Below are 22,407 nucleotides of genomic sequence, written 5' to 3'. Positions count from 1 at the left end.
CTCTTCCTGTAAGCTCTCGGCAAAAAGCGAGGAGAGGAAAGAGGAGAGAAGAGAGAGGAGAGGGAGAGGGAGAGGGAGAGGGAGAGAGGAGAGAGAGTTTCTTGTAAGTCGACATGGTCGACGGTGTAATTTTCAAGCTGATAAAATCCTCCGCAACTCTGTGGACGTAGACAATTTGCCGAACCACGTAAATCTGTGTGTTTCCGTTTTTTTATGTTTTGCGAATTTTTCTCGATCCGATTTTTCGCTTTATTGTCGTCGTTTTTTCACAACCTTTAGTTGGTTTAGTTCATAGATATTCTGAAAGTTGTTTTCAAGGTCTCGAGATTAGATCCATATCTCACTCAATTTATGCTCGAATGCTCAACTCATCTTAAAATTTTTGATTGAAAATGCCACTCATGATTTTTTACATGGATTTATATAGATGGAGAAAGCTCCTTTTAGAGAGAGAGAGAGAGAGAGAGAGAACAATGTATAGGAATTGCTCTGCCTTGTATTGTGTTTGTGAGTTGCAACCTTGACACATGATTTCTAGGTTCAGTTGATACACATTATGTTAAACAAATGGCTACATTAATGTTATGTCAGAAAAAGTAGAATACATATGCCTTGTAGTGCAAATTTGTAGCATGATGAGTCTATTAATTGAGGAAGTAATCTTTCATATTGAAGAGTGCGTCTGTATGGCGAGTGCGGCAACTTTGCTGAGTTGATTCACCAAGTTGTCTTTGTAGGCTTAGTTAACTTGTGTGTTGTTCTGATTTCAATGTCTTCCAGCTGATTTATTGGTTTGAATTTAGTTATTCGGAAATGGGGTAATATCATATACAATGCTTGAAACATTGCTGTTTATTGGACGGAAGATGGTGCTAGATTTATAAATAGGAATGTTTTGGGCGCTATGTGTGTAATTTGCCCTTTTGGGAATTCAGCCATGCAACATAACCTTTAAATTTATTGTCATGTTATTCACTGAGCTTCAATAGGTAGTAGTGTTTGTTGTGATTTTAAAGGAAGCATTGGGATTAAACTTTGGGTGTTAGAAATACATAAGCATTGTGTTGCCCAATATTTAAATATTTGTTATGAATTACATTATATTTACTTTTGATTAAAACAAAATTAGATTAATATATTATGTAAAACATTAATAAAATATCCTAGCTATAATTCATCTTATAAGGCTTACATGTAAACATTTGAAGCCTTTAGATACCATATAAGAGCTTCACATATGTATGCACAATAATGGCATAGCATTTGTCTCAAGGTTTATTTGCGGCAAAATTTTTGTGGCACTACTTTTAGGAGAAATTATTCCATTCGAACGGTGTATGCAGAGATGCATGCGTCTTCTGATCTCCACGGTTCTCAGATCTTTAATCAATTTTTTTTAAAAAAAAAAAAATGGGCTCACCGAAATACAATTTTGTTTAGTTGTAATTTTAGTATTGCTTTCCAAATGTTTTTCTAATGATGAAAAGTCGTTTCTGGCAATTAAATCTGATAAAGTATGGTAGATATGAAAAATTATTATTCAATGAAGAAAGTTATAATCGATTGAAGTGCCAAGTTATTTTTGGATTATATATATGGGGTTGTTTTTGTCTTAGAGTTTATAAAAATATTAAAATAATTTTTGTTTATTTTAAAATTGAGTTCTAATAGTCATCTATATAGATTATTTAAGCCCTAATTTGAAGAGTCTGGGGATTATTTTGACATTTCTATAAATTATGGGACAAATGATTCACGGGCATTATTTTGGCACTTTAATCATTATAATGCATGCAATAACCTTTAAAAAACATTTTTTTATCATAACAATTATATCATTAATTTTAGAAGCAGATGTCTTATATTTTAATATTAAATCAAATTTTATTTGAAAATTTTTGTTACTATAATCTTTATTTTAAATTTAGGGTTGCGATTAATAGAATTTGTAGTGTAACTATATTTATATCATGGGAGTTCTAGAAATAAAAAATAATTATTGAATGATGTACATAATTTAAATATTTCCTTGCACTTATTTCTCTACATAATGGACTTATTTCTCTCCCATAATGGCAGCAAACAAGGAATTAAAGTCCATCTCTTCCTATTGCTCATTACTTCAATCAAATTTTGTCTTGGTAACAATTTCTAAACCCATGCAACTAGCTATATGAATATAATTTGTAAATTAACCTGGTGTTAATTAGGGCTGTTGAAAGGGCTCGTTGTTCGCGAACAGCTCATTAAGAAGCTTGCGTTCGATTCATACGCTAAATTAAAGAATTGAACACAAACATTTTTTTTGTGCTCAATATATAAACGAGCCAAACACGAACAAAAATTTTTGTTCGTGTTCAACTCGTCAAAATAGTTCGTTGTTCGTGAACAGTTCATATTAAGCTCTTTAAGTAGCTCGTGTTAGATTTGTTCACTGAGTTAGCGAGCCGAATATGAATAATTTTTTTGCGCTCAATATATAAATAAGTCGAACACGAACAATGATTTGTTCATCCACGTTTTTATAATCAATTAAAATTATTAATTAAAAAATTATAATAAAAAATATATTTAATTATATTTAATTTTTGTTTTAATATAAATAATAAGATTTAAATCTTGCCCCAACCCTTAATATCATACGGTTGCGTGATTAGGATTGTCAAAACGACTATTTGTTTGCGAACAGCTCGTGTTCGACTCGCTAAACAATTGTGTCGAACACAAACACAATTTTTGTGTTCGAGATATAAACAAGTCGAACATGAACACTGATAGTTTTTAAGAAGCTGAACAAGAGCAAACACGGCTCGTTCACACCCATAGCGTTGACTGAACCAAGAAAGTTGTCATGTAGAAGATGTACATATCATATTTGAAAGGTAGATCAAAAACATTAAAAATATTCTATAGATTTACAAAATCACTTTTTTCACTAGGAAGCATGATTTTAAATTTATTATGGATTTGTTATCATGATTATGAGCATTTATTTTACATAATAATCATGGATAGTTTGGAATGTTGGCGATTTATACTGTTGCTGTTACAATGTTGAAAAGCGTTAACTTGTTTTAATCTTATAATTGAAGGTGTACATCAAAGACATGCATGTCAATCGATTTTTTGTGAAAATATGTTTTAATTTAATTTAGTATGTATATATATTTTTGGTTTTGAAAATAATGTTTTGATTTTGAAAAATGACATCAAATAGATTTAATATATTTAATAGTTTAGATAGTTGAACACAATACCACAAGTATTACGCCACCCTGAAAGATGAGAACATTACTTGTTAGTAGACTCAACCATTTAAACTAGGAAAATTTATGACATATGTTTAGTCTGCGAATTTATGACCAATAATTCCCTTCCCTAATACAAAGACTAGACAATGTGTAGATCACTGAGTTCCTAATTTCCTATAGAGGCAAACCCCTATAGTTAATTACATGTTAAGAAACCTGAATCTTCTAAGAAAACTCTCGGTTAATATTAAGGGTTTCGACTTTAAGAATTCAATGTATAGTTTTCATGATTGTTTATAGAAAATTCAAATGAGAAGAGCTCAATGTAGAAGAGTTATTTTGCAAATTAAAAGAGCGAGAAGTAAGAGACGTCACAGATTTTGTGTAGACCATGATGACTTCCAAAACTATCATATGATTTGATTTTATATTTTGAAAATGATGTTTATTTGATATTTACTCCTGCCAATTAATTAAAATTAGGGGTTACATTTACACAATATATGATTCATGCAAATAGCTTATGAAGACAGGAGGATTTACGTCATACCACATAAACAACCTTGAAACCATAAAAAAGAGTTAGGACTTATACGGCGCAACATGGTTGTGGTGAAGCATAAGAGATAAAGTGAGGATTTATGTCATATTAGATAGAAAACCTCAAATTCCTATGGTTTTATATTTTTTTAAGATCAAGGAAAGCTCATTTGCTTCATGTTTGTCGTGGAAAGTTATCCTCCATCCGCCTGCATCATTGTCTTGCTTTCCAGACGATTAGCTTCAAGCTCCTTACTTGTGATGGCTATGGGTTTAAGGTTTATGATTGAACTTATAGTTATGTTTGGGTCTCAAGGCTTGCTATTATGCTCCCACTAAACATATAACTTCAAAGACCCCCCAAGTAAAACATGTTGTAAGGCACAATAAAGAAGAGAAAAATGCACTAAAAAGGAAAAAAAATGACAATGTGTGTCTGCCACCTCTGACTCTGCCGCTAAAAGGTCAACATTGAAAACATAACATCTAAATATTTAAATAAAATTCAAGGAAACACAAGCGGGTGAATTACATTAAATAAACCCATATAGAAGACCGAGACTGAGTGTAAGAATTTCAAGTTTTGGGGTGGACTTAGAATTATCATTTTTGAAGGATTTTATAGGCAATTATTGGCAATCTGTGTGTATAAAGTATGACATCAGCTAGAAGTTACCAACAAAATGATCAAAGGAGGATAGTTCTTAGCCACAGTCCAGATAATCAATAAGTGGACAATCAGAACGTAACACCCATAGTTTATAGTTTGTCATGCATATAAGTAAGGTAGATTTTCACTTAGTTGTCAAAATATTAGTTTCACATGAAATATATTTGTTTTGTCATTGTATTGTATATTTTAAAAATCAGACTGTCCACAAGTTAATTACATTGTCGAGCAAGAACCACCGACAATCTCAGAAAGCAAGGGCTATTTCTTATCGAATGTAGTGCCGATCCTATACCCTCATAAGCTCCTCGAGTCAAGAGGTACAATACTATTCCACCATTCTGATTTTACCACTAGATGCCTTTCTCATCACCGTTCGTATCACCAAAACCTTCAATTTACAACAGCTCGATGACCTATATGTGACTGTATTTTAAATATCCCCAATTGTCCACAAGTTTCTAAATACAATATCCAAGACTCATACACTTAAACATTGGGTTTGATGTAAGCTAAGTGGTGACAGGATCATTTCTACTAATGTAAGTTAATTTAAAGGGTCCCGGATCATATCTTAGTGGGTCCTTAAAGATTTTAGTTTTTTATTTGGTTTTAATGGTTGTTATATTTTGAGGATGATTTTCCTCAACAAATTGTAGTAAGCCCAAAGGTTCTATAAAATATTCAAAATCTCATAAAAAAATTCAAAGTTAACTCTAAATAAACTTTAAAATCTCCCAGACTATTTCAAGTTCATAATTGGTCTTGTTATAATGTTGAGTGATCAACTTGTTCAAATTGTGCATTGTCATCTTTTGAACTGTGCTCAGTGTTTTTGTCAAATTGTGCATTGTCTTGCTATAATGTTGAGTTGATCAACTTGTTCAAATTGTAAATTGTCTTTCTATAATGTTGAGTTGATCAACTTGTTCAAATTGTAAATTGTCTTAATCAGCCTAGAGTAAGGGTATTGGTCAATTCTTAACATTATGTTAAAGATACATATGGATAAAACCTTAAGGGCACAACTGCAAAGAAATGAGAAACTTACACTCTTACCCATCAATTGAATTTGAGCTTGTAGCATTTTAAGATGTTCCATTATCACTTTTGTTTTATTCTTCAATTAATGCTCAAATGATATTAGATGAATCCTACTTCACTACCAAGCTCTTTAAGTTTAAAGGTAAACTTATGATTTTCTTGGAAAGTTTGTAAATTGTGCTTGACATTTATTGAAGGGTCGAATTTGGCTTAACCATTGATTGCGGACTCAAAAATCAGTGAATTACTAACCTTATAACTCATCCTTGTCACTCTTGGATCATCCAAATTCTTGTTTCTTCCTAAACACAATAATTCAAGTGATTACAATTTTATCATTTTATAGAAAAGTCATAAATGGATTACTACCTCATTTACCCTTTGTGTTTCAATCACTTAAGTAGGTTAATCATCTTAATTTAATACCTTTCCCTTCTAGATTAGCCTAAAAATTTGATTAAATTAGTGTAAGGGTGCAAAATTCCAAAATTAAAATTATACTCTTATAGTTTACACCCGATAACTTTTTATATTTTTAATCAAATGACCATGAAACTTTATTGGCCTCTTACTCATGAACTAATTAAAACATCAAATGAGAAGTCATATATTTTTTAACTTCTATTTTATTTTTTATGATTATTTTAATTCATAATTAAGAATTTTCAATGTTAATTAATTTAATTACCCAAAACATGTTCTTTGTCCTTAAGGAAATTTTTAGTTGTTGCTAAAAATCAAAGGGTCACTTAGTGCAATTTTCTTGATTCTTAAGAACTGTCCTCTCTTAGAAGTTAGCAGGTTATACTCATTGTCTGATGCTCACAGCAGGAGGTTGTTCGTCGGATTGCTTCCAGTCCACCCTGATCCTTCCACCACCAGTAAGAAAAGAAAAAGGCCCTATTTTTCTAAAGGATTTGCTCCATGTTTGAGAAGCTTGCTTGAAAAGAAAAGTGCTTGATTTCCCAAGTCTTGCTCAGGATGGGATGTGCAGTATCACCCCAGATGAAAAAAGTGATCCTTAAGAGTGAAAGACCAAAGCTTAAGCATCGCAAGTCAGACATGCCCCAGGTCTCCGCCAAACTCCATTTGGGGGACTGATAAACAAATGACATTTCATCAAGACTTTCTGCCAAGCTTCATTTGGGTTCCAGGATACTAAATGGTTCCACCATTCCAGAAAGACATGTTCGTTCCCCCACCAAGACAAAATCGAAACCTTGTCAGACTTTTCTACCGAAACATGTAAAATTGTTAATGAAATCCAAGAAGGCATCCAATAGCATGAACTCGCTCGTAAGACTTTTATTAGCTGGGGATCATACCCACCCACGACGCATTGACATGCTGCCAAAGGCATCTCGCCGCATACTCAAAAAATATTGTGTGGAGGCATAAGCCATTAGAGCAAGTCGCCGGCGTTGAGAGGTTTGTGACTCCCGAGTTTAGTCCACAAGATGAGAATCGACAAACAAATCAACTGAGATCCATCGAAGAGAATTTGAAAAAGTCAAGAGCCGGTGTGAGGCAGTTATCAGAAGACCGAGGAAGGAACTCGGTTAATGACATGGATGAGGAGTTCGTTGAGGTCAACATGGTAGAGACACGCCCCACTTCATCTTCACGAGAAGTGTCGCCATCAAATAATGAAGATGTTACGGAAAAAAACAAAGGACAATACAGCAAAGAGTCAGTCGTCTCGAGAAGAAGGTCGAGGAAATGATGGTTGCTTTGACAACCCTGCATGTTTTCCACAAGTGCCACAGGTACCGCCTATTGAGGTTAACCGACAAGAGGTTGTCCAGGTTGTTGACGACAAAATAGAATCAACTGAGATCGATGAGGACAATTAAAAGAAGAAGGATTCCGCCTAGAGCATGATTCTGGAGAAAAATATTACTCAGTTGGCCGAACAAAGATTAAAGAAACAATGCCTCAGGTGAGGGCTGGATCATTAGTTCCGAGGGGTAGACCCTACCTAGAGGAATTCAATTCCATCCAATATCTTAATGGCTTTGTACCACCTCTTTTAAAGGTTTTCGATGGGAAGAGGAACCTATGTCAGCACGCTGCGCACTTTCGAGCAAGTTGCTGCAATGCAGGGGGTTGTGAGCTCTCATCTTCAACCAGTTTGTCAGCAGCCTTACCTGTGCTGCTTTTGGTTAGTATGTATAGCTTCCTAATGGGTCTGTTAAGACTTTTACGAATCTGAAGATGAAGGGTTGAGTCTACAGGCTCGGGTTGTAAGGGTTTGCCTATGATGCTCACCTCTCCACCAGTACATTTGTGGTTTCTACCACTACCGTACCAGATGAGGAAATTTCCAGAAGTGATGTGGCATTCTCTGCTGAGAGGAGGCCCGCTTCTCTCAGATGAGATCAGAGCTAAAGACCAACATGAAGGCAAAGTTGAAGGCTGAGTTGGATTCCTTCAGGTAGCAGATAAGGGAACATGGCAATGTAGCATTAGCATTGGAGGAGGAAGCGGCAGAGGATGATGAGGATGAGATTGACGAGATAATGGAGGTTAATTAAGAGGGGCATTTTTTTTTTAATGTTTATGTACATTTGGACATATATATATATATATATATATATATATATATATATATATTGAACAGCGATATACTTGATTTAAAGTAAATGCAATCTATTTATTTATTATTTGATTGGATAATTTACTGTTTGACAGCTATGTTATTTTGTTAAATGTTCGAAATTACATAGTAAATATTGTGGTAATAGGTGCGGTACTGTAAATATGAAAGAAAGAAATTTTTTTTTTTCTTATACTACAGGTTTTTGAGGGCTTGCCGTCGATTTTACGACGATTCCAAACTCAAAACTGACTGCTAGCTGGTGAACATTTTTACCGATGTTTAATCGACACATAACAAACGACATAAGATGCGTCACACAAAAATGACGAGCGCAACACTTTTCCAATAATTAACCCGTCGGTTATAAAAAATAACTCATAAATGACATTATCTGATAGTTTTACCTGCGTCAAAAAACTGATGGTGTGACACTTTTTCAATTGTTAACCCTTCAGTTTTAAAAACGACGCATAGTCGACAATTTTACCTGTTTCAGAAAACTAACGGGTGTGACACTTTTCCGACATATATGTCGCACTATTACCGACAGATCAACCGGTCGTTACGATTATCGATGACTCGAATTTTCTTATAAAAAACTTCGACATTAAATCATCGGATAACCGTCAATACATTTATACTGTCGGAATATCGATCGGTTTTGAAATTACCGACAAGCATTTTACTTACAAGTTTAAAACCGTCGATAACATTAAAAACAATGAGTTTTCTTTTCATAACTGACGGACACAGTCCGTCGAAAAAAACTTAAATTTCTATTGTGCAATTTTGTGATTAAAAGCCAAGAAGGAAGTGCGTTGAGGTAACCATTTTCCTATAGCGGTGTAGTGTTTGTTGAATGTTATTAATAAATTATTGAAGATGTGGCCTCTCTTATATTCAATATCTAAAAATTTGGCTTTCTTGCCCAAGCAAACAATAGAAAAAACCAAAACTTCCTCTTCTTTTTAAAGTTTATCTTATGCTAGAAATCTTTCTACCAATCTAAATATGAATAAACTTTGAACAATAAAGATTTCAACAAGGACTTTAACTATTAAAGTTTTAGATATATATCTTATAGGTCAATATACATTTAAAGATTTCCCATAAAAAATATCTCAATTAGAAGAGGTTGTTTTTTACAAGGAAAGTATACCCAAACCCAACAAAAATCATTGAATTTTGAAATTATTTGAACCCCATACATAATCTCATTACTAAGCCAACAATCATAATACACCTTATTTTAAAAGAATAACAAAGCCATCCTCATTTTTTTAAGAAGAAAATAAAGTTATCATCAATCTATAAAATATTTAACCTGATAAGAGAATCTTACCCCCTTTAAAAAAACTTACCCAATATATTATAATGACGCTCACCAACCATTTGCGGACTCAAAATGAAAATTTTCCCTCCGATTAAATTCCTCTGAGTTGAGATTTTTCTTACTCGTCCGCCGACGAAAGCAGACATCGAAGCGGTGTCCGTGTCGGTGCCGCCACCCTCCGCCCTCTGCTGTCATATAAGACAGCACCTGAGAACTCCAGAGGCTGGCACTTCACTCCCATCAATATAGTCTTTTTCCACAAACCTTCCTCTACTTCTTCTCCTTCCTTTTCTTCTACTTCTTCTTCTTCTTCTTCTTCGAAATCATCCTCCTTGACCATCCTCCCCATTGCATACTTCGACAAGCCGTTCCTCCGGCTACAGCCGGTACATAGTCGCCTCATACCATTACTCACAAACTGAACAATGAACCGTCCCGACGATAACCGCGAGTCATAATCTCGGCCTGCCGTCGCCGATCTTAGCCGCCGTGCGGCGCCTGACAGGTGCCGCTGATACGTGGCCATAATCTCCGTACCCCTTTCCATCAATTCGTCGGCAAAATTATCCCGACGAATCCAATGTGCCGATATTTATATCCGAAATCTGCGCGAGAAAATTGCAGAAAAAACTGATTTTGGATAAACAAGTGGGTGGTAGATTTTTTCAGGTGATGATGCAGATAAAAATTTGCATTTTTTTTACTGCGTCAGCACAAGGGCTTTGGTTAGGGGAAGGTGAACGGTTTTGTGGGCGTGGCGTTGGGTAGTTGGCAAACCTTAAGAGAAGTTGTACGATCAAGATATGTCAAGGCATACAATTAATAAACATTATGCATATTACTATAGATAAAAAAGGGATATTTTTCTTACATATGTCGTGAGAGAGAAAGAAGATCTTTTTCCAAACATTTGTCTTCTTGTATATAACCTTGGAGGTGTCCTCCCTGAGCAAAGGTGCAAAATTTGACCAGAAAGTACAATGCAGCATACAAAAATATATTAGTTAACGAGCGGGTTAATATTGTCAAGGGCAATATGTAACAATTATTGTCAAAATGCTCATTAATGGGGCCTGACTGAAAATCTCTCACCGATTGGGTTTGCTAAGACATAGAGTCTAGTTCATATTAATGTAGTCCCCATTACTGAAAACATGAAGAGCTTAAGGAGGAGAATCGGTAAAAAGAGTCTCTTGATGAGCATCAACAAATTTAGCAAGCCAATCAGTACGCACATTAGCTTCCCTAGGAGTGAATGACTATTTAACAAAAATAATTCTAGCCAAAACAGTGATGTGTTTAAAAATAAAATGGAACTGTCATGAGGGATCAGCTAAGCCACAACACTTCCAAAGAACAAAAAAAAAAACCATTTCAATAATCACATTAGTCCAATGGAGTGTAGTGGAAACTCTAAATGTAGATAGAGCAACATAGACTTCAGAAGTCAAAGAGGAAACAGACTGAAGAGGAGCACCAAAGACCAAAAGAGCTTTAACCACATAATTCCTACAGATACCACCGCAACCAGCAATATTGGGAGAGTAACTCCCTTCCATATTAATCTTAACCCAATTAGTAGGGGGTTAGTTCCAGAAAAACAGAGAAGGTGAATTCTGATGAACATTGTTTTTAGAAAAAATAAGACCATAAATAACTTTAGCAAATGGATTATCCCTCGGCTTACCATACAACTAAATTTTTTGGATATGAACACTTACTAGAGAGAAGACAGTCAGTCTTGGGAGTTCTCTGAACATCGTTCTGTTTATGTTTCATATCATTTCTAGTCACCCACAGAGACCAGCTTGTAATTAAAGGAAGGATTCTAAGAAGCACATTAGACATTTTAGAGCAGTCATTCCACCAATCAAAAAGACTTCTATAATTATAACTAATCAACTGACCCTGAAAAAACTTGATTAAAAGAGACAAAAAATGCTTAGTAAAAGAGCAGCTATGGAAGAGATGAGGGATAGTCTCCACATCAGACCTACACAATATGCACAATGATGGCAAGAGAAATCCTTTGAGTTTCAGGATATCATCAGTTGGAAAAAAATGATTGTAATATATTCCAAGAAAAGAAGGAAATGGATGGTTTCAAGTTGATAGACCCCATTTATTGAAAAGGAGAAGTCCTTTGTTGATGAGATTAATCAATTTTAGTAGAGATCACCTTGGAGTAAGAGGTTCCCACTTTACCTTTAAAAATCAACTTATCAGTACACTCCAAATCAAGGGGAATTTTCTCTACAAAAGCAGCATCCTCACTGTTCAGTAAGACATTCAGCTTAGCATTGTCCCATGAACCATTAGTCCATAAGTCACCATTACATTGACATTAAAAGGATTCCCATAACAATTAGCAAGAGGTCCAAGAGAGGACTAGTCATCTTTCCAAAAACTCATCTTGCCACTGCCCAATTTCCAAGTAATAAAGTCGTTATCCTCACATCTATGCAATAACATCTTCTTTCAAACTATAGAATCAATTATTTGAGTAGAAACAAACATTTGAATAGTATTTCCTCTTCATCAGGTTAGCTCATAAAGAGTTACCAGCTCTGAATTTCAACCATAATTTAATAAAATTAATTTTCATAGAATTTTGTAATGATCTGATCCCAGTGAATTTCTCCCCTCATTATAGGTCTAGAAAGCTTCCTCCACTTAACCCAATGAATATAAGAACATTGACCAGCCCATAGAAATTTGTTAAACAACCTCTCTAATTTAGTAATAACTGTCTTAGACATCTTGGCCACTTGAATGGTATAAAGAGGTATGGAGGAGAGAATACTTTTGATTAGAGTAAGCCTATCACCATGACATAGAAAGTTGTTTTCCCAAAAAACTAAGTTTGTTATTTATATTACCAAAAACATCATAAAAAAGTCCTTCATTTGTCCAACTAAACATCAAAAAGTCCTTCATTACCAAAAACGTCATCAAAAAGACCTTCATAGTCTCCACATCATCCAGAATGCCCCGAAAGATACTATTAGAGGATGTTTAAGCTAGGCTCGTTCATTTCTCCAGCTAAACTACATTACTTTCAAGAACACTTGTGTGCTTAGATCCTTAGTTTTCCATGGTTTCACGATGTTGTCCTTCGAGCATTTTGGCACCATTTTCTCTCTATTTTAGGTGTGAAATAGGGTTAATGCTATTTTCTCAACGTCTAACTGCTATTTCAGCCCGTGAGTAGGCGCACACCATCTCCATTTTTTTGGCAGGAGTCTGCATAGTTTGATTTGACTGGCATTAGATGTTTCCTTTTTTTACAACATAGTGTCGAATACATATGAGTGCGTCGTACTGGTATTTCAGCCTCACAACACTGAGTGCACTTTGCTTTCACCTAAGCCAAAGTAAGGATACTAATCCCGACCTCACGACATTGGCTTCTATTTATTAGTCCAGTGCAATGTATCCTATTGACAAGAATACAACCCTACGATCTCAGAACTCGAGTCAAAACACTGGCATTTCAAATTTTGACATCGGGAGTGCTTATCCTTGTTCTGTCGCATTGTAAAGTGATGCACCCCATTATTCATAGTGCAATGAATATAGAACATCTATTGATTAGTTAGTTCCAGTTTTAATGGATTGAGGTCATCATATCCAAACATTTGGAAGTTTGCAAACATGATAATCTCCTTTTTGGTCATTAATACACCCTTCCGTATGGGTGGCACCTACATTGATTTTTTAGGACTCTTCTTTCAATACAGTTTGGTTATCCAAGACAAATGGGTCTCCCTTTTTTGGAGATGACTGACCTAGGGACTCGACCTCCCAAACTGTTGGTGATTCTGCTGATTAGTTGGCGGGGCTTATGTCAGTCTCATAACTCATCCATGAGACCTTCTGTAAGCTCATTTTCTTGCATTTTTATCTCTTATGGATTTACTAGTGAGGTGTATGGAAAAATTTTTAATTTCTACCACTTCTTGAATCATTTTTATATTCAAAAATAATCTATTTGACCAAATTTATGTTTAGAGTAAATTAAAAAATAATTTAGCTTTTTATCCTTTTGAGATTTAATGACCCTTTTATCATTCCATAAGAATACCTTATAAAATAGGTTCTAGAACATGATATTCCTCTTTATCAATGCTCATGGAAAGATCTCCGACTTCGATAAATTGATTTCATTTCAAGATAATTGATATTTTTCAATCTCTCTCGAGTTTTTTTAATATTTATTCGATGATTTCTGTTATTGTAGTATTCTATTTGATAAAGGCGAGATTTATAAATAATATGATTGTTGAATAATCGATGATTTGCAACAATATTCAGTCCAATTAAAGCATTACATAAGTTTCAAAAACATAATAATAAAGTTCAGAAGCTTCGAAATTGATAATTCACATACCATGCACTCCTCCACCTTATAATTATAGCTGATAAAAATTTGTTTTATTGTTATAATTATTACTTTTATTAAGAATATTGTTGTATAATATGCACTGAAAAACGTGAAAATAATCAAACATCATAAAAATGGGCACCAAACTACGTAATTTAGGATTAAAAAAAATAAGATAGTTGACAATTGAATTGCCACACATGAATAATTAAAACTATTCTAAAATTTATTCTAAAATAGGACACATTTAGAATAAAAAAAAAAGAAAAAAAATAGTTTATCTAATGAAATTAAAGGTGCTGATGATGCGTTTAATATGAAACCACAAGCTCCTCCCGAGAGAACAAAATGCGGAAAAAATGTTCCGTCTCCCACGAATAGTTGAGTTAATATTATGGTCATTCTTTTTTTCAAATAAAATGTCTTTTTCGAGTTCATCTTCCAACATTTTCACCTTTTGTTGATCAATATTGTCTGCATCGTTGTCAGTGATGTAAAATGTTCCGATGGCCAAACAACCATCTTTTGCAAACTCTGCTGTTTTGAATGACATGTTATTTTCTCTCAATTTTCTGCTCATGACTGATAGGAGACCGTGCCGGTCAGAAGTGTGCACCTCCATCTTCAGTCCCTACATTTATTAACAAATATGCATAAATTATGCATGCTAGGAAAACATATTTTTATTAATAAAAAAATACAAATATCTTTATTTACTCTAGACATTCTCCGCTCAACAGCTGCTGCCAAACTTCGAATCACATTTTGTTCCTCAATCTCATTGAACATTATATGTCCATTCATCCCTCGCACAAAATATTCCTGCATTGCAAAAAATAAAAAAATGTAAATAATTCACCGATTGAGATCGCTTTAAAACTTTGAGAAAAGCTTGCAAGTTTGATCAAGGCATAAAGAACCATCATTCACTTGATGAATTCTGAGAGGTTCGACTTTGAAATCCACCATCCCGGCAAATCCATACGGAATAGTGACTACATTAGTTGTTGCAAGAGTATAAGAAGGATTACGAGATAGGACCGCCGTCATAGGGTGATCAGCTGAGTTTATCTAAGTTTATGGATGTTGGAAGCAATTGTTGGAATGTCGACAAAAGTAATGAAATACTATGTCGGCCACTCGATTGAGAACTGAAAGGAAAAAAAATTACTTGGTTGTGAATGTAAAGAGTAAGGATAGACTTAAACTCATGTTTGACACAATATGTGCTTTTACAGATATGGGCTATGATATGCTTCAAGGCCTTGTCAACTATCATGAATCAATGGCATTTCAGGTGATTGATGAATTTTGAATTTTGAATTATCTATTATGAAAATTATTTACATTTTTAATTTGTTTCAATACAAAAATATTTTGTACGATGAATAAACAGACATACAATACCCAATCAGTTTGAGAATATAGCGTGATTCAGAGTTTGACAGTAACTATTGAGCGAATAATGTCTCGTGTATATAAGGATCTTTGTACTTTTTTTACTAAAAAAAATGTGTTTTTTTAGCTTAATCTATTTATATTTGTTAATAAATATAGGAATTAAAGACGGAGGTGTCCACTTTTAACCAACACCGTCTCCTTTTAATAATGAGCAGAGCATTAAGAGATAATAGAATATCATACAAAACAACAAACTTCTTCAAAGATGATTGTTTGGCCGTTGAAGCGTTCTACATCACCGATGATTACTTAGTAGTTGGAGTGCTCTACATCGCCGACATCTTATCGTCCATCAATGTAGACAATATTGATCAACAAATGTTAAAGATGTTGCACAAAGAATTCATAAAAGATATTTTCTTTTAAAAAAGAATGATCATAATATAAGCTCACCGATTAGTAGGAGATGAAACTATTCTATGCATTTTTTTTTTTTTTTTTGGGGGGATTTTGAGGTCCCACATAAAACACATCTTCAATGCTTTCAATTTCTTCATTAAATTAAAATTTCTTCTCTTTTTTTGTTCATCAATTACCTCTTTTTTTCCTCGAAATAAATTTATAATATTTTTAATAATTATATTACAACAATTCAATTGTAATATAATTTTTATTCCTAACTGGCTTATAGACTTAGTTAGTGCCCATTTTTATCCTATTTGATTATTTTTAAGTTCTTCAATGCAAATTATACAAACATCCCTAATAATAATAATAATAATAATAATAATAATTACAAGAGTTTATCAGCATTTGAATGTTCTGCTTTTTGAAATTAATATTTAGGCAAAAAAATTGGACTGAATAATGTAACAATGATGCATTCATTAAAAGGTGTTCGTGTAAGGGGGTGTAGCTAAATACGAGTGTGCTCATGCTTACCTTGAGTTCAACTCATTGGAAAATATAAATGTTTGTAATCTACTTGTTTATATTTCAAGCAGAAAAAAAGGTGTTCATGTTGGGCTCGTCTATTTGGCGAGCCGAACACGAGTTCGCCAACAAAATGTAGTTTTGACAATCTTGGTGACTTAGCTATAGGATGTTAAGGGTTGGGGCGAGATTTAAATTTTATTATTTATATTAAAACATCATTTAAATATAATTTAATAAGTTTTTATTATATTTTTTAATTATTGATTTTAATTGATTATAAATCTTTTTAGCATTGTAGTTAAATAATTTTTGTAAAAATTTTACTCATCCTCTCTCTACTATATATATATATATATATATATATATATATATATTGTTATTTTGAGCCAAAACAAGTTGAACACAAACGAACAAATTTTTATTTGTTTTCTGCTCATTTATATATCGAGCACAAAAAATTTGTTCGTGTTTGACTCAGTAACTCTGCAAATGAATCGAACACGAGTTTTTTAACGAGCGGAACGAGCTATTCACGAATAACGAGCCGTTTTCACAGCCCTTGATCTAGCTCTTTGGCGATACTGTTGTGTAGTGATTGTAGAAGAAATTATTTTTTAAAAAATTATGATGAATATTATAAATTAATTTAATTTTAACATTAATTTTTATCGAGAAATTTATTAAAAAAATAATTTCTCAAATAGAATTGTGGTGGCGGTCTGAAAAGCAAAGCAAACAGAAAGATGTTCAAAACATACCAATATAATAGTTAAATTTTAATTCTTTATAAAATTATTAAAATTTTATGTTTGCTTATGTGAATTTTTTTTTATTTTTAATAAGGGCAATGAATATTAGATTATATAGAAATAAAAATAAATTACTTTTGAGTGAAATATTATATTATAAAGAAATAAAAATAAATTTTTAATAACAACAAGCTACATTTATTCTGCGAGTAAAATATTAGTGTTATTTCTAGAGTCTATAAAAATGTGAAAATAGTCTCCAATTATTTTTACATGTTTTGATTTTATATTTAAAAATATATTTATTAATTTTTATTTATTTGATCATTATCTTTATTTTTTAGTTTTCTTAAAGAAAATTTCAATTACATTAAAGTAGTGTAAATTGCATTTTATTTCCTAATTACCACTTCATTGACGGAGAGTAGATAACACTGCATTTTGATTCTAACAAAAGCAAACATCATCGGTGAACTGAAATTAGATGGTAAGATTTACAAAAATACCACTCAATTCCTATGTATTTACATACCTGACATCTATGCTTCCATTTTTACATGCATACCATCATCCATGTGCATGAATAGTTGTATGTCACCTTTTAAGCAAGAATTTCATGATGAGGTGCATTGTATTTAATACATAAATACAATGCAGCTGATTCAAAGTCCTATAAGACGGACAAGTAAAGAAAATTAAACATTACCTATTAAGATATAAATCGAAGTAAATGAAATCATTTCTTCAGTCTAAGATTGGGAACTGATATTTATTTCATTGATTTGGTTTAATATTATTTTGACTGATTTGATTTAATTTAAATCAATTTCATACTTCTGCAAAATTTTGATAAACGATGATTTCATACTCGTGCATGACTTTTCACTTGCTTCGAAGACTATAGACAAAATAGAAATTGTATTGTAACTACACAAATTAGTAGCTAAAAGATTTATGTGTTTAGGTAATTGCCGAATAGAATAAATAAACTACTACAAATGGTCTTCGCTCAAGAAATAATGAGAGAGAAAAAAAAATTATCTAATGAAACTAAATTTTCCACTGAGCTAATGTTGCAATCAGTCTTTCTTTCAAAGTAAACGTCTTCACCAATCTTATTGCAAACAACGTCTAGTCTTTGTTGATCAATAACGTCAGCATTGATCGACGATGAGTCGTCAGTAATATAAAAAGTACCAACAGCCAAACAAACATCTTTAGAAAATTGTGTTGTCTTTAATGAAAGATTATTCTCTCTTAATTCTCTGCTTATGAGTGCAAGCAAACCGTGTGGATCAAATGTGCGCACCTTCATCTTTAGCACCTTCACTCATTAACAGATATACTTATATATATTCATTAAGCATGCTAACAAAATTCCACTTTGACAAAATTAAAAGTATAGTTCAAATTTATAATTAAAGATTCAAAAATCAAAGTTGATTAAATACCTGAACTGCCACTGAGTCTTTGGTGCTAGTAAAGCCTTGAAACACTTCATAGTTTAAATTCGTGAGGGCACATAATGTATCATACATTAGCTTGGGTCTATCCTTACTCTTCACATTAACAACCAAACAATCTCTCTCCTTCCAGCTCTCAATTGATACCTGAGATGGACATTCTGTTGTATTATCTTTGTCGGCTATCTCATAATCTTTATATTCTTGCAATAGCTGGTGTAGTCGCCGCTCTGTGTGGATCCGACATGCTAAAGGATTTCGTAGTCTCACCTCCCATAGCTCTTTAAGAAAGTGATGTGTTTTCATCAAACTTGCTAGGAAATCTCCCAAATAGTCAAAACGTTCTTGATAAAATATGGGTAAATTTGTGTCATGTTTCTTTATATAAATGATACAAGCGACACGACCATTGTGAGTCCAGAGCTCACCGGAGTCAATTACATAAGAGTACTTGGAAAGCACATCGACGACCTCAGAGAAAATGTTGGGGCGATCAAGGAAACAAAGTTCAAGGGCAATGACAGCAAAATGATTAAAATTCACTATCATCCCATGACTGATTTTTACATACGGTGGGTCAGAAGCTCCATCTTTTTTTTGGGTAATATTGAGAGAATGTTGTATGTAGCATATAAGGGTGGGCTCATTGAGTTTATGACCATGTTGATTAGTGACATGGAAGACATGCATGAACCAATCGCCATGAGATGAAATATTTGATTTGGAGATGATAAGATCCAAATCACTTAGAATTTGAACTATTTTGAGAAGAATGTTGTGCATTTTTGCACCATTGATCTGCATTCAATCAAAACAAAGAAAAAAAGTATTTAGTTTTTATAAATAACTATAAATATGTTGTGTGGCAAGATAATGAAAATTATTTTACTGATAAAAGACAAATTGAAATACCTTGATAAGAGTAACATCTTCGGACGTTTCATTATCAATACAAACCCTACAACAATAATTCGTATTTTTTTTAAGTTTTATTTAATTAAAATAAAAGAGAGTAGAGAATCATATCATGTACATACATTAGAGAAAACTTACTCGAGTGGAGGGATGTATTCTGAGGGATGCACAAAGTCAGGCTCGAAGTAAGGATAACCATGAACCATTGTTATCTCTGCCAAGAAAAAAATGCACCGCAGAAATATAATAGAATTTTTTTTTATAGAATTAAAAGGAATTCCAAAATTAATCATGGATGAGTTTTATTAATACAAAAAGAGATATTTTTTTCTCAATTTAATCATAATGAACAAATCATTATGATAAATTTATAAATGCACAACAGAGCTTCATTAGTAATCTATTCAATCAAATCACATACATTCTTGTTGAATAACAAATACTCATACAACAATGGAGAAGTATTTCCATCCATTAAATTAATTTATTTTGTAAAACAATTTTTATGGTATGATATTGGTCAAATTTGTTTAAAGTTTTGCCTATATAGAACATATTTTATAAAAGAAGTATTCAAATTAAAACAACAAGTTATTTTGCCATAACATTTTGAATATGGTTACATTCAATTCATAAAAACTAAAATTGGAAGACTTTATTGCATCCACATTTTCTCAAAGAAAATTTAAGAGCAATATTTATATAAAAAATACATTATTTTCCTGCGGATCACCACACCTGCTCTCATTCATAGGGATGTATATGTGCAAATAGATAGAATATATATATATATATATATATATAAAAGATTAATCGTCGGTCGGACCCACCTTCATGTTTGTGTGTATTTGAATTCTCCATATGATGAACCGTAGCAGCAAAAACAAGGGCACCTATTCAAGGCACTAATCCAACTAAAACCATTCTAACCCCGAGTCATAAGTATTAAAAACACTTTAATCCTCATTAAATAATCCTAATCAAACCTTAAGATCAACTTAACACCTTAATCAATTTAAATAATTTATAAACCCCTTTATTTATCTGTTACACCTCTAATTAACCCACTAAAAGATTAACTCATTAAAACATTAATTAATCTACTCATAATGTAATAAACCAAAAAAATATTAATTAACTCAATTGATTAACTAATTAACTCATAAATACATTATTTAAATTAATGAAAACACTTAATTAATCCAAAAATAAATTAATTGATTCAAAAGTACATTAATTACTACTTTAAATAATTAAATAATCTATCAAATAGTGAATCAAATCTATTAAAATAAAAAAAAACTTCAATTCTTTAATAAGAATATTAATAACACACTTAAGAGTTTAACTCATTAATTATATTAATCATTAAACAATAAATACATTAATCAAAGCATAATTAACGAAGTGAATAAATATTTAATTAAGCTTATTCCAATTTTAATTGAATCATAAAATTTTTATTCAACAACCCATAGAGATATTTTAATTTCAATTTTTTAATTCAAAATCTTAAAATAAGCTTTACAAAACAATGAATGAAATGAATAACTAAAGAATGCACCACATGATTAATCAAAATAATTTAACCCGTTTTTTCTCAATTAATATGTAATAATATTATAACTAATATAATCATTACAAGTAATGGAAACAAAATAAGGGAAATAGATTAATAGCAAAAGATGATAGAAAGACTTGCAAATCTGCAATACTTGGATTTAGGGGCTGAATCACAAAAGAAAAATTCACTAAGAGCTTAAATTAATCATTTTTAAAAATTCAGAATAAATGTGATTTAAAAATTCAATATAAACTGCAATTATAAATATAATTTAGTTTAAATAAAATATGATTAAAATTAATTTAAAATTACAATATTTTCCTATATTACAAATTAATAAAAAATAACATAATATCATTTAAAGAAATAATTATGCATTATTGGATAAGGTGTGAAGTTCTTTTTTCTAAACAAGAGAGCATTTTAATGTTCTAATAACAAATTTATGTTTTTGAAAATATAAATTTGAGAGAAAACATAAAAAGTAATGAAAAATATTAACACTCCAATTAAGGGATGAAAGAAAAAAAAAATAATAATAATAATTTGAAGTAGCAATCAAATAAACAAAAGGCTCTGTATCAATTAGGTACACAATGAATTTGAATCAAAGTTGTTATATATAAACATTTGATAAATAGTTTTATACTAATGAATCTTTTTCTTATTTCAAAATTAACTATTCGACCAATTTTGACTCTACAGATTGATTATATATATATATATATCTAAACATCTAATTTAATTTAAGATATTAAATTTCAATGTCATAAAACAATAAATAAAGTAAAACAGTTATTCATCAAGAAGTCAAGAAAAAAAAATCTGAGCAGTGAAACTTTTTTTTTTTTGTTGCAAAAAAATAAAAAAAATAAAATAAAATTTGAATTCAAAAAAGAATAAAAAGTGGAAAACATAAATGCAAATGGAAAAATATAAGGGATCAGAAACTCAAATTAAAAAAAGGAATAAATAATAATAACCTGAAGGAAAATAGAAAGCCTTCTAAATTTTGGAGAAGGAAAGGCTAGTGGTGGGGAAGTGGGGCCCGGCTGGTTTAATTGAACCCTACTCTTCTTCTGGCCTAAAGTGTTAGCTCTGTGTACGTGAAGTGTAAAGTAAGATAACGGACTCTGTTAGTTATAGATTAAATAATTAATTTAATTTTTTACGGTAATTTCGATTCCGCCCAAATTTCTCGCTGTCCGTTTCATAAAATGCGATTTCTGTTTGGGGATTTCTTTTATATATATATATTTTTAAAAGCGGACTTCATTTTTATTATTTTTTCAATAGTATTTCAAATTTTTAGTTAGGTTATTACTGAATACAGGCTGCAGGTCGAACCTCGCGGTCCACCTGCGGGCTGCGTGTCAGGATTAGCTGTTTATTTGGACAAGCACAAGTTGCCCCAAACACAGTCTAAATTTAACCATTTTTTTCTCTTTTTTTTAATAAACAAAATATCTACATCTATATGAATAATATTAGAATTATCGTTATTATTTCTTATATCGAAATATATTTAGTGTATATATATATATATATATATATATAT

The 22,407-nt window shown here is 31.9% G+C and overlaps 3 protein-coding genes across 3 annotated transcripts; all 3 read right to left on the bottom strand.

Annotated features, from left to right (window-relative positions):
- Positions 1 to 9,432: 9,432 nt before the first annotated feature.
- LOC110030645 lies at positions 9,433 to 10,432 on the bottom strand. Its single transcript, XM_020733456.1, has 2 exons — positions 10,309 to 10,432; positions 9,433 to 10,042 (listed from the first exon to the last, which is right to left on the bottom strand). Exon 2 carries the CDS (start codon positions 9,982 to 9,984, stop codon positions 9,556 to 9,558), a length of 429 nt encoding a protein of 142 aa, XP_020589115.1. The 5' UTR covers positions 9,985 to 10,042; positions 10,309 to 10,432; the 3' UTR covers positions 9,433 to 9,555.
- A 3,621-nt stretch (positions 10,433 to 14,053) lies between these two features.
- Positions 14,054 to 14,646, bottom strand: LOC110030644 (ACT domain-containing protein ACR4-like). The gene is made up of 2 exons (XM_020733455.1): positions 14,539 to 14,646; positions 14,054 to 14,452 (listed from the first exon to the last, which is right to left on the bottom strand). The coding sequence occupies exons 1-2, from the start codon at positions 14,623 to 14,625 to the stop codon at positions 14,099 to 14,101; spliced, it is 441 nt and encodes a 146-aa protein (XP_020589114.1). The 5' UTR covers positions 14,626 to 14,646; the 3' UTR covers positions 14,054 to 14,098.
- A 3,671-nt stretch (positions 14,647 to 18,317) lies between these two features.
- LOC110030643 (ACT domain-containing protein ACR3-like) lies at positions 18,318 to 21,942 on the bottom strand. The gene is made up of 4 exons (XM_020733453.1): positions 21,833 to 21,942; positions 19,424 to 19,499; positions 19,283 to 19,328; positions 18,318 to 19,168 (listed from the first exon to the last, which is right to left on the bottom strand). The coding sequence occupies exons 2-4, from the start codon at positions 19,489 to 19,491 to the stop codon at positions 18,341 to 18,343; spliced, it is 942 nt and encodes a 313-aa protein (XP_020589112.1). The 5' UTR covers positions 19,492 to 19,499; positions 21,833 to 21,942; the 3' UTR covers positions 18,318 to 18,340.
- Between the last annotated feature and the right edge of the window lie 465 nt (positions 21,943 to 22,407).

This window comes from Phalaenopsis equestris, unplaced genomic scaffold, assembly GCF_001263595.1.
Source record: "Phalaenopsis equestris unplaced genomic scaffold, ASM126359v1 Scaffold000745, whole genome shotgun sequence".
In the NCBI taxonomy this organism is placed as follows: domain Eukaryota; kingdom Viridiplantae; phylum Streptophyta; class Magnoliopsida; order Asparagales; family Orchidaceae; genus Phalaenopsis; species Phalaenopsis equestris.
This window is presented reverse-complemented; position numbering and strand designations above follow the sequence as displayed.

What these genes read in the sequence shown, in the direction of transcription:
- LOC110030644 (XM_020733455.1), bottom strand. Translation starts at nt 14,625, where the DNA reads ATGAATGGACATATAATGTTCAATGAGATTGAGGAACAAAATGTGATT. An exon ending in TTGAGCGGAGAATGTCTAGA is followed by an intron (nt 14,453 to 14,538) that starts GTAAATAAAGAT and finishes TAATAAATGTAG; the next exon opens with GGACTGAAGATGGAGGTGCA.
- LOC110030643 (XM_020733453.1), bottom strand. Translation starts at nt 19,491, where the DNA reads ATGGTTCATGGTTATCCTTACTTCGAGCCTGACTTTGTGCATCCCTCA. An exon ending in GAATACATCCCTCCACTCGA is followed by an intron (nt 19,329 to 19,423) that starts GTAAGTTTTCTC and finishes TTATTGTTGTAG; the next exon opens with GGTTTGTATTGATAATGAAA. An exon ending in AAGATGTTACTCTTATCAAG is followed by an intron (nt 19,169 to 19,282) that starts GTATTTCAATTT and finishes GATTGAATGCAG; the next exon opens with ATCAATGGTGCAAAAATGCA.
- LOC110030645 (XM_020733456.1), bottom strand. Translation starts at nt 9,984, where the DNA reads ATGGAAAGGGGTACGGAGATTATGGCCACGTATCAGCGGCACCTGTCA.